This window comes from Bufo bufo, chromosome 4 (genome assembly GCF_905171765.1).
Source record: "Bufo bufo chromosome 4, aBufBuf1.1, whole genome shotgun sequence".
In the NCBI taxonomy this organism is placed as follows: Eukaryota; Metazoa; Chordata; class Amphibia; order Anura; family Bufonidae; genus Bufo; species Bufo bufo.
Window position 1 is genome coordinate 53,986,429 of NC_053392.1, and position 13,397 is coordinate 53,999,825.

The 13,397-nt window shown below is 40.6% G+C and overlaps 1 protein-coding gene across 1 annotated transcript in view; it reads right to left on the reverse strand.

The window, feature by feature from the left end:
* Positions 1-13,397, reverse strand: part of LOC120999913 (cytochrome P450 2C15-like) — a 166,500-nt gene that overhangs the window by 140,385 nt on the left and 12,718 nt on the right. Inside the window, exon 2 of the mRNA XM_040430961.1 lies at positions 3,389-3,551. Coding sequence (XP_040286895.1) covers positions 3,389-3,551 — 163 coding nt within the window. The remainder of the gene's footprint in view (positions 1-3,388; positions 3,552-13,397) is intronic.

Sequence of the window (13,397 nt, forward strand, 5' to 3'; positions counted from 1 at the left end):
AACGCGCCACTGGCAAAAAAGCGTACAAAGTCTCGTGTGCAGGTTTTTCCGCTGAATTCCCAGGAATTTGGCCCGTATAATGTAGTCGCGTAAATGTAATTGGGTATGTGTAAACCTGTTTCTTGCATGCATTCAAAGTCATAAAAGATGTACTTGTCAGTCATTTGTTTGGGGCTGTAAGGCTGCATATAACAGACGTGTTCGTCAAATTTTTCAACCCGACCGCCGCAGACGACGCATTTCAAACCGTCACACTTGTGGTCGACGCCGCATACTATATATTTGTAACAAAAACCGCAAAAAGTTTTTTTCTTACAAAGCGCATTATCGTGACAGATTTCTGTGTGTTTCAAAGCACCGCCCTGAACGACAAAGCACCTTGCATATCGGGCAGCATACATTATCATTCTGATCAACGCAATCCGGTCGCTGACACGCTTTGTAAAACTGCAGACAGCCATCTTCGTATTTACGGCTGTATACAGAGCAGCACCTATCGCAAAAATATTCGTCCCAATAAACACTTTCACATTTTTAATTCTGTAAACATTTTTCAAACAATGCAATATCGCAAAAAGATACCAAATGCCCTTCGGGTATTTGTAAATCTCGATGCAGTTGTCGCGCTTTCTCTAGCAAGGCGTCACTTACAGATTTGTCCTCAAGAATAGTGTACACATTAGCGGCCAGGCAAACATTATTCTCGTAATTGTTAAAGTTGTAAAAATGTTATTTTTTACGTTCAATAATCCGACTATACACGATTGAACCCAGGAGCCTTTTGGGGCCATCTCTAGTACCGCCACGACGGTTCCTGATAACGATAAAAATTTGTTTAAGTGAATTATTGGCTATGCACTCAGCATTACTCTGTAAAGCGTTAGCGACGTTGTTCAAAAACATTTCAGCGCTAAATTCATCTCTAGAATGTTTCGTTGAAAAAAAGTGTCAAACGTCTCGCCGCCGTCTAATAGCAGCTGAATAAAATCACCCAGCTCAGCGTCCCGTAAAATCCTATCTAACAAAGATTGTATAGAAGCGTGTATTGCAACAACAGCGCCAACAAATAAAGGAATGCCTTCCAGGTTAACTAATCTAAAATGCTCGGTGTACATGGTACAATTAAAATTCACTAAGTCACGCTGATGATGAAAGACACGTTTTAAATAAACGTCTCTAACGTCTTGGGGTTTATGGGGCACATCTGCAACGTCTGCGTTAACGGTCATTTCGTCAGTTTGTGAGTCGCTGTGTGGAAAACGATTTGTTTGTGCAGTTGTCGGTCTGATATTTTGTGGGCTGTTTGGGCTAATGTGGTCTGCTTGCTGTGGCCTCCTATGGCTGGCATTGCGTCTCTTCGGCGTTCACGCCGCCAGGCTCATCAGTTTTGTTACATCGTTGTCTTTTTTTACGTGCTTTTTTAGAATGTCTAGCCGCAAAGTACATTTTTATAGCCTGTTTTAACTTTCTAGCTCGCGCCCTTACAGTTGTTTTAGTGTTTTTACCAGGATAACCACCGGCAATCATGCCTAGTCAACTTGTGTCTGTCATCTATTTTTCAAGCCCGTCGATATGGGTAATCAGTCTTGTATATTTGTTATGCGCAGCATTATATTACCATATTAGGAAGTGTCCGGATATTCTGCCTCTTTATTGCTTCGGGCTGTGCGATTTTCGAAGCTTGATAGATAGATAATAGATAGAAAGATTGATAGATAGCTATGTTATAGATAGCCAGATAGATGGATAGATAGATAGATTTATAGAAATATTTATAGATAGATAGATAGAAAGAAAGATAGATAATAGATGGAAAGATAGATCATTTATAGAAAGAAAAGAAAGATTTAATTAAAGTGTGTTCTGGCTTGATAGATCCTGACATATGTTCAACCTCTTTTTATGAACTGTAGCTTTAATTAATTCCTGACGCCTAATAAATGTCCAAACAACTTGGGGTGGTCTGTTTATACAGTAGGCAGGCTATGGCTGAGGGTTTTTTGAGATCTCATAACAGATGTCCCAGGACTTCTGAAGGTCATACTTTAATTAAACAAATCAAAATCCCATACAGCCTAATATAGATGGCTGTAATTTTTCTTCAATATATGTTGTTAGTAATATGTAGTTGCTTGCTATATGTCGATAATATTTATTCAGCTATATGGCGTTAGTAAGTCAATCCAGGAAGGACCCATTAGCGATGTAAAGCATCCATACTTGGGAAAGCTGGGTACTTACGCAAAATCTCTGGACGCATTTCACAAAATGGACGCTGCAGGCAAAAATAAGGGTGTAGATAGATAGATAGATATTAGAAGATAGATGGATAGGGACGTGTCCGGTCATGTCTGTGAAGGTCACAGAAAGTCAAGCTATTTTTAAAACTTAATTGAGTTGTAGCATGAATATACCATATAAGGGCTTGTCCGGACTGGATGAAAAGGGGGCATGGCCAGGGTGGAAAAAAGGGTGTGGACACTTGTCACTTTGAGTTTGATGAGAACAGCAGCATTATACTACTCATCACAAAGCAAATTTTTTTGTAAAGTTCGGCAAAGAAGACAAATTGAATGTTCCTATACTTCGCTCATCTCTATACAGTACATAATGCATAATGTCTACAAAAAAATATAGTGAATTGATATATAGGTGGTGGCAAACCCAGTTTCCTGAGGGACCTAAAGGATGGGAACCCAAAAAGCAAAATGTTACCACCCAGTATTATTTATATGTGTTTGGTGGTCTTATTGAATTAAAGTACTATGTGGAAACTATATGGCAGTGTTTTTTGGGCTTTTTAAGGCAGTGTTCTTTGGTATTATGTAGGTTTATGTGGCAGTATTATGTTGGTATTACATAGAGGCACTACATAGGCTATATTTACTAGACAGACTGTGTAAAATTGTCATTGGGTATGTTGGAGGTCGTTGGCCTACTTTGCATACTGCCCAGGGAACCATTATCTTTAAAAAGACCATGATGGGATGCTTGATTATCAGATAGTCTGGATTATCAAGCATAACTGTAGATAGTGTAAAAAACTCACTTGTACAGAATAAAGCCCAAAATAGTACAGTAAATGAGCAGAAATATGGTCCCCAATCCCTATTTGTCTTTTTCAATCATACTAACCATAATATAACCATATTACTGTCCTAACTTTCAACTTATCATTATGTCCAGATGCATAGCTATAGAAAGTTTGGAGGTAGTGATGAGATCCGGATCCTGGCACATTGAGGGGCTCTAAGGACTCTTTGCCACATAAGAGGACACTAGTATTATACATGGAACGTGGTACTGTAGGGGGGAACCTTGTTACAAGTTTTCATTGGTACCCAGAAGGTTCATGTAAAAAAGGAATAGGTTCAATAAAAAGTCTTACCTTGGCCTTTCATTATGTCTGTAAACAACGGTATATGTGGTCTTTCCACAAATAATTCAGCATGGTTGACTAGAGCATCTTTGATAGTCTCGTAACCACATAGAATGATTGATTTTGACATTCCTAGCTGGATACTAAAAATTGTGCCATACTTCTCAGCCAACTGTAATTACAAGAATGATCATATAGTTACCAAGTGAATTACCCCTTTTCATGTGTGCCTATAATAGGTGGCTGGTTATGATTGTATAAGACATTCTTCTTCTAAATTCATTAGGTTACAACTAAAGTACAAATATAAAACTCTGCTAAGATTCTGCAGTTGCAGGGGCCCACTTAAAGGGAACAGCTAACTTTTATGCTCTGCATTTCAGGATGAGAGGGTACTCTTCCGGGTGCATTTTATCATTAGGGAGATCAAAAAATATATATGAGTATTTTATTGCAGGTGACACGGACTTCTAAGAAGAGTATGTGCACATCACATGTCTCAATTCTTCTGGAATTAGATAGCATATCCCCTGTTTTTTTGTGTCAGGCAAGCTAATTTTCATACTAATCTAAATACTAATCTTTTTTCATGCTGGCCAAATTAAGATATGCCATTTCCATATAGTCTTCCTAGAAATCAAGAGTAGTGTTGCCTGGTATACAATACGCAATCGCATGCATATTTTTTGGTCTTCCTGGAATTAGTGATGTGTGAGGAGGACTACGACATAGTGGTAATAACTGAGACATGGCTGGATGATAGCTATGACTGGGTGGTTAATGTAAACGGTTACAGTCTATTTATAATGGATCGTGAAAACCAGAGAGAGGGAGGGGTTTGTCTTTATGTAAAGTCTTGTATAAAACCCACACTCCAGGAAGATATAAGTGAGAGACATGAACATGTGGAGTCACTGTGGGTAGAAATATATGGAGGCAAAAACAATAATAAAATACTAATAGGAGTTTATTATAAGTCACCTAATATACCACATAAAATCTACTACTAAACGAGATAGATGAAGCAGCAAATCATGGGGTCGTTATTATGGGGGACTGGAAAGAATGGGAAGCTGAAACCTGTAGATCTCATAAAGGAAACAGGTTCTTGGCAATAACCAATTACCTTTCCCAACTGGTTCAGGACCCAACTAGAGGGACGGCCATACTGAACTTTGTACTAACCAATAGACCTGACAGAACCACAAATTTGCCGGTTGGGGGACAAAGAAAGCTAAATTTAGCCAACTAAGAAAGGCCATTGGCCTAACTAACTGGGACAAAGTCAAAAATAAAATACAGCCACAAAATGGGATATTTTTAAAAGCACCCTTAACTCTAATTGTGAAAGGTACATACCTTATGGGAATAAAAAGGTAAGGACTAGAGTTGAGGGGACACCTGGATGTTCGGGTTCGATGGGTTCGGCCGAACTTGAGAAAAAAGTTTGAGTTCGGGAACCGAACTTGACTCGAACTTGACCTCGAACCCCATTGAAGTCAATGGGGACCCGAACTTTTGAGCACTAAAATGGCTGTAAAAATGTCATGGAAAGGGCTAGAGGGCTGCAAATGGCATCAAAATGTGGTTAAGAGCATGGCAAGTGCTCTGCAAACAAATGTGGATAGGGAAATGACTTTAAATAACATAAAATAGGTGCAAATAAAAAATATTAATCTTGGTCTAGGAGGACGAGGTCCATATGGAGTAGGAGGTTGAGGAGGCAGTGGATGTGGCGGTGTAGGTGGAAGCGGCGGTGGAGGAGGAGGAGGTAGTCTACACTGCTTTTTGGTTTTAAATTTTATTTTTTAAATTAGGGTACACCCCAAAACATTGGGAAATATAACCTTGTGATAAACCCCTCCAGTCGTGCTAAACACACGTTCAGACAATACACTGGCTGTAGGGTAGGCCAGAACCTCCAAGGGATAAAGGGCAAGCTCAGGTCATGTGCCCAATTTGGAGACCCAGAAGTTGCAGGGGCTGACCCCTGTCAGTCAGTTCGTGTAGGCTTGTGCACACTTACTGCCCCACCATGTCGCACGTCCCCGTGATGTTTGCGATCCAATTTTATATCTGCTCTATTAACTTTCGATGTTCTTTTATGCGCCTACCATGGTGATCAAGGGTGGCGGGGAATCAGGGTTCCAGGCCAGAGAGTGAGCGTGAGAAAGAGAGACCACATCCAAGGGAGGTTTCATTTTTTCAAATTTAAATGATAGAGTTGAAATATGGGAGAAATTATTAAAGCATAAAAGTGTGACAACTTTTCAAAGTTTAAGCATTGAATGAAAGGATGTGGCGCGTATTAATTACTGAATAATTTATTACATTTTATTCCCTGTCACCTATGCATAGCAGGTGTTTATTCACGTCTAAAATTGTATAATGTCAACCCAAGAATGTAACAGAAAAATTATTGAAATTTATTAAGCTGTCAACTAGGTAGAGGAGGGGTCTATTACACCCAAAAATTTGTGAATTTCACCAAAAAAATGTAACTGACTATTTTATTTTATTTTAAAACCTTGTTTCTTTGGATAGGACCGCGCTACCTCTGGAATCACAGAGAATCCACAATCGAAGCCAGCAAGATATTCACAAGCATGGGGAAGCAAACAGGCCAGTCAAAACCTCTCCTCCTCTCCTTTCCAGGCTTAATGCACACGTATAAACAAGCAGTATACAATGGATCAAATCACCCGACCCGGGTTTCGCTCGGTTGAGCTTCGTCAGGGGTATTCATCCCACCCACTTCAGGGCGGTCTTATAACGGGTCAGGTTGGTTTGCACCCGCCTACCCACACACATATGATCCAATCAATGGTAAATTAAATCATGCACATATACATCCTTTTAAAACAAAATAAAATGCATAAAATACAAATACATAAAATACATAAAACAAGGACATCTCAAAATGAATCTATCATATGTCAGTATATAATCATTTGTGGCGATCTATGCCTACTTCTATACTGTCAGTTCCGTTCATGCTACTTCCTCTTTACTATACTCTAAACCTCCCAACCAATCACAGACCACATTATCCTTCACCCTCTTTTCTCCATTCATAAAAAATGGCAACACCCCCATACCACATGATATCTCTTAGCCAGTCACAGATCAAATACGCCTAGGCCCGCACTACTTCATTCATAAAAACAGCAACTCCCCCATATCACATGGTGCTGTCCAGCCAATCCAGTTCTACAACCTTGGAAGGTCCTTGCTCGATACAACACCACACTCACAGGTCCTAGATCAATCACGAACACTTCGTCGCTTCAGGTAAGACAAGGTTTTAAGTCAAACTCCACATTCAGACCTTTTGGTTGTAGCGTTCCCAGTTTGTATATCCATTCCACCTCACGTTTATTAATCTGTTTTACTCCATCCCCTCCACGCCAGTGGGGCTTAACTTGTTCCAACCCCACAAAGAACAAACCACTCGGATTTTTTTGGTGCACCAAGGGGTTGGAGACCCATAATGTTTCGATGCACTTTAAATTGGTGCACCAAAAAAATCCGAGTGGTTTGTTCTTTGTGGGGTTGGAACAAGTTAAGCCCCACTGGCGTGGAGGGGATGGAGTAAAACAGATTAATAAACGTGAGGTGGAATGGATATACAAACTGGGAACGCTACAACCAAAAGGTCTGAATGTGGAGTTTGACTTAAAACCTTGTCTTACCTGAAGCGACGAAGTGTTCGTGATTGATCTAGGACCTGTGAGTGTGGTGTTGTATCGAGCAAGGACCTTCCGAGGTTGTAGAACTGGATTGGCTGGACAGCACCATGTGATATGGGGGAGTTGCTGTTTTTATGAATGAAGTAGGGCGGGCCTAGGCGTATTTGATCTGTGACTGGCTAAGAGATATCATGTGGTATGGGGGTGTTGCCATTTTTTATGAATGGAGAAAAGAGGGTGAAGGATAATGTGGTCTGTGATTGGTTGGGAGGTTTAGAGTATAGTAAAGAGGAAGTAGCATGAACGGAACTGACAGTATAGAAGTAGGCATAGATCGCCACAAATGATTATATACTGACATATGATAGATTCATTTTGAGATGTCCTTGTTTTATGTATTTTATGTATTTGTATTTTATGCATTTTATATTGTTTTAAAAGGATGTATATGTGCATGATTTAATTTACCATTGATTGGATCATATGTGTGTGGGTAGGCGGGTGCAAACCAACCTGACCCGTTATAAGACCGCCCTGAAGTGGGTGGGATGAATACCCCTGACGAAGCTCAACCGAGCGAAACCCGGGTCGGGTGATTTGATCCATTGTATACTGCTTGTTTATACGTGTGCATTAAGCCTGGAAAGGAGAGGAGGAGAGGTTTTGACTGGCCTGTTTGCTTCCCCATGCTTGTGAATATCTTGCTGGCTTCGATTGTGGATTCTCTGTGATTCCAGAGGTAGCGCGGTCCTATCCAAAGAAACACTTTTACCTGTGTGAACTGTACCCACTTCACCGTCGGGACCTGCGACACCACCAAGCAACGTATTTTTGAGGCTTATTTATCTATTTTTATAAATTATTTTAAAACCTGTCTACTAGGTATAGCAGTGGTACATCACACACAAAAATTGGTGAATTTCACCGGAAAATGTAACTGACTATTTATTAATTTTTTTAACCTGTCTACTAGGTAGTGATGGCCAGTTCGCAGTGTTTCGCCGATGAACTGCCTGCTCCCGGGACCACATGTGTTTCAGAGCGGCTCGTGGCGCAGGCACAGGTAAGGACTTACCTCTGCATCGCCAGGCTTGTAAATAAAGATGGCAGATCGCATGTGTTCGTCGGCGAACACTGCGAACTGGCCATCACTGCTACTAGGTATAGCAGTGGTACATCACACCCAAAAATTGGTGAATTTCACCAGAATATATAACTGACATTTTTTTGTTTTTGTTTAACATGTCTACTAGGTATAGCAGTGGTACTATACACCCAAAAATTTGTTAACCCTTTCATGACCAAGGGTCATTGATGCCCTAATGTCCAGGTTAAAATTTACAAATCTGACATGCGTCACTTTATGTGGAAATAGCTTTGGAACACTTTTACCTATCCAAACCATTCTGAGATTGTTTTCTCGTGACATATTGTACTTCATGATAGTCATATATTTGAGTCAATATATTTCACCTTTATTTATGAAAAAATCCAAAATGTACCCAAAATTTTGAAAAATTCTCAATTTTCCAAATTTCAATTTCTCTGCTTCTAAAACAGAAAGTGATACCTAATAAAATATTTATTATTTAACATTTCCCATATGTCTACTTTATGTTGGCATCATTTTGGAAATGTAATTTAATTTTTTTAGGACGTTAGAAGGCTTAGAAGTTTAGAAGCAAATCTTAAAAAATTTTAAGTCACTTTGTGGGGCCTACATAGTGGATACCCCCATAAATGACCCCATTGTAGAAACTACACCCCTCAAGTTACTCAAAACTGATTTTACAAACTTTTTTAACCATTTAGGTGTTCCACAAGAATTAAAGGAAAATGGAGATGAAATTTCTAAATTTCACTTTTTTGGCAGATTTTCCATTTTATTGCATTTTTTTCTTTAACACATTGAGGGTTAACAGCCAAACAAAACTCAATATTTATTACCCTGATTCCGCGGTTTACAGAAACACCCCACATGTGGTCGTAAACTGCTGTACGGGCACACGGCAGGGCGCAGAAGGAAAGGAATGCCATACGGTTTTTGGAAGGCAGATTTTGCTGGATTGGTTTTCTGAACGCCATATGTTTTTTATTTTTCTGCCGATCGTCTTGTGCAGGGGCTCGTTTTTTGCAGAAAGTGTTGAGGTTTTAATTGGTACCATTTTTGGGTACATAGGAATTTTTGATCTTTCATTATTACACTTTATGGGGCAAGGTGACCAAAAACAGCTTTCATTTATTTATTTTTACAGCGTTCATCTGAGGAGTTAGGTCATGTGATAGTTTTATAGAGAAGATCGTTACGGACGTGACAATACCTAATATGTATACTTTTTCTTATTTATTTAAGTTTTACACAATAATAGCATTTCTGAAACCAAAAAAATGATGTTTTAGTGTCTCCATAGTCTGAGAGCCATAGCTTTTATATTTTTGGGGCGATTGTCTTAAATAGGGTATCATTTTTTGCGGGATGAGGTGACGGTTTGATTGGTACTATTTTGGAGGTCATAAGCCTTTTTGATCGCTTGCTGTTGCACTATTTGTGATGTAAGGTGACAAAAATTGCTTTTTTTTTTTTTTTTTTTAATGGTGTTTTTCGGACTGGGTCTATCATGTGATATATTTATAGAGACGGTCGTTACGGACGCTGTGACACCTAATATGTGTATTTTATTTTTTCATTTTTTTATAGGAAAAGGCAATTTCTTTTTTTAATTTACATTTTTATTTCTTTTTTTATTTTTCATTTTTATTATTTTCACTTTCTTTTTTTATCAAGTCCCTCTTGGATCATGACGATCCAATGGGGCTGATGGCTGTACTCAGTGCCATCTTAAGAGCATTATAGGCCCCCGGGCAATACAGTGCACTGGGGCCCTGTCTACACAATCACGCACTAGAATAAAAATGCAAATTATCAATAAGGCGATATTTATTGGTACTTTCAACAAAATCAGTGTTTAAACATTAAACACAACGTTTGAACAATATAACATGAGCTTGAAAAGCAAGAAATTGAAAAACAAGACATTACTGATTAAAATTGGACAGTACAAAAACACTAATCATTTATTAAATTTGCGACACTTTTTTGTACAGAATTCCTTTATATGTCACAATGTAGAGTACCCAGGCAGTACACACGCCACTCCAACATTAATACCCACCAGCACCAGCAGTACCCACACCAGCATTACCCACCAGCACCAGAGTGTGTGTACATTTATATATATATCTATATTTATTTCGTTTTTTTAGTTGTATGATTAAAGTGGATGTAAACCCCCAAGTATGCAGTATAGCACCCTATAGTATACAGCACCACACAGTATGCAGTATAGCACCCTATAGTATACAGCACCACACAGTATGCAGTATAGCACCCTATAGTATACAGCACCACACAGTATGCAGTATAGCACCCTATAGTATACAGCACCACACAGTATGCAGTATAGCACCCTATAGTATACAGCACCACACAGTATGCAGTATAGCACCCTATAGTATACAGCACCACACAGTATGCAGTTTAGCACCCCACACTATACAGTACCCCACAGTATATAGTAGAGCAGTATAGACCCCCACACTATACAGCACCTCACTGTATACAGCACCCCAAACTATACACGATACAGCCCCCCACACTATACAGTACAGCACTCTACACTATACCGCACCCACAGTATACAGCCCCCCACACTATACAGTACAGCAGTATAGCACTCCCCCCACTATACAGCCCCCCCCCCACACTATACAGGCCCCCCACACTATACAGCCCACCACACAGTATACAGGCCACCCCCCCCCCCACACACAGTATACAGCCCACCACACAATATACAGCCCATTACACAATATATAGCCCACCACACAATATACAGCCCACCACACAGTATAGAGGCCCCCACACAGTATACAGCCCCCCACACAGTACACAGCACCCCACTATACAGTAGTTTACAGTATATTAAAATAACAACCCCATGTCACCTTTTTCTGATGTAATCTTTACACAGAAAAGCTCCACAGTTAACTTCTGCAACACTCCTGATAGGACCTGTGATGACTTCATAGCCATGTGACCAGTAATTGCTAGGTTACTGGTCACATGGTAATGATGTCATTAAGGTCCTAGATCAAAACTCATTAAGGTCCTAGAATTAAGATCATTAACACAGTACGATCATGATGCCTGTGTAGCCGACAGCCTGACACCCGGGGCAGTAGCTAGCAGGGCTCAAGAGGCAGCTGCCTTGGGCCCCCCCAGGAGCAACTGGGCCCAGGGCAGCTGCCCCTTTTGCCCCTTGGTAAAGACGGCCCTGGCGGCAACGCTGCTAAATGACGGTTGGGAAGTTGGCTGGTGGGTTCACTGGGCAGGCGGGCCCCCAGGCAAGTGGGGCCCCCGGGCAACTGCCCAGCGTGCCCATTCGAAAAGACGGCCCTGGCTGTACTATACTTTGCAATGCTCTTGCATTGCAAAGTATAATACTATTAGATGCCCTGTAGGTGGCAGCACCGGACGCCTTTGCCATGGCAACCGGACGCCTTTGCAAAGCTGCAGCCCCGATGGTTGAAAGAGGGAGCTCCCTCCCTCTATTAACCCCATGGATGCCGCAACCGCGGCATCTATGGGGTTACAGCAGAGTTTCAGCATAGTGCTGACACTCCCTGCTGATGGCGGCGGCTCAGGAATGGAGCCGCCGCCATCACACACAGCGGGGGCACAGGATCGGGGGCAGCGCTGGAAAAGGGGGGGTATTGGGGTACGGCGGCTAACATTGAGGGTGAGGGAGGCTGGGGCAGGAGGGGGGGGGGAGACAGCATGGGGCGGACCGCATCAGGGAGGGACTACATGAATATGGATAGGGCGGGGGAACTACTGCATCAGGGGCAACCGCGGACAGGGGGGTGTTGGAGGCAGATCAGGGGGCACAGATTGGGGGCTACAGAGACACTACCTGATTTCCGGCTGTGATCTGCAGAGCGCAGATCAGAGCCTGAAACCGGCATTTTTTCCACTGCCGCGATCCGATTGGTTAGTCTGCACAGACTAACCAATCGGATCGATTGTTGGCAAGGGGCCACTCTGATTGGTCCCTTGCCGGCATTACTGCACTGTATGCTGTCCGTGACAGCAGCAGGGCAGGGGCAGAAGCTTTAATCTAAGCGCTTTGCAGCGCTTGGATTAAAGAACTGTCTTGACGTTTATAGACGTGATAGCTGCACGGGGCATGTGCAGCTATCACGTATATATACAGATTGCAGTCGGGAAGGGGTTAATTTCACCCTAAAATGTAAATGACAATTTATTTATTTTTTAAACCGGCCTACTAGGTATAGCAGTGGTACTATACACCCAAAAAGTGTTGAATTTCAACTGAAAATGTAACTGACAACTTTTTTTTTTTACCGGTCTACTAGGTATAGGAGTGGTGCATCACATCCAAAAATTGGTGAATTTCACCAGAAAATGTAACTGACAATTTTTTTATTTTTTTTTACCGGTCTACTAGGTATAGCAGTGGTACTTCATAACTAATAAATGTTGAATTTTAACTGAAAATGTAACTGACAAATTTTTATTTTATTTTTTCCGGTCTTCTAGGTATAGCAGTTGTACATCACGCCCAAAAATTGTTGAATTTCAGCAGAAAATGTAACTGACAATTTTTTTTTAACCTGTCTACTAGGTATAGCAGTGGTACTTCACACCCAAAAATTGGTGAATTTCACCGGAAAATGTAACTGACAATTTTAATTTTTTAACTTGTCTACTAGGTATAGAGTGGTACATCATACCCAAAAATTGGTGAATTTCAACTGAAAATGTAACTGACAATTTTTATTTTTTAACCTGTCTACTAGGTATAGCAGTGGTACTTCACACCCAAAAATTGTTGAATTTCAACTGAAAATGTAACTGACAATTTTTATTTTTTAACCTGTCTACTAGGTATAGCAGTGGTACTTCACACCCAAAAATTGTTGAATTTCAACAGAAAATGTAACTGACAATTTTTTTCTTAACCTGTCTACTAGGTATAGCAGTGGTACTTCACACCCAAAAATTGGTGAATTTCAACTGAAAATGTAACTGACAATTTTTATTTTTTAACTTGTCTACTAGGTATAGCAGTGGTACATCACACCCAAAAATTGGTGAATTTCACCAGAAAATGTAACTGACAATTTTTTTATTTTTTAACCTGTCTACTAGGTATAGCAGTGGTAATTCACACCCAAAAATTGGTGAATTTCAACTGAAAATGTAACTGACAAATTTTATTTTTTAACCTGTCTACTAGGTATAGCAG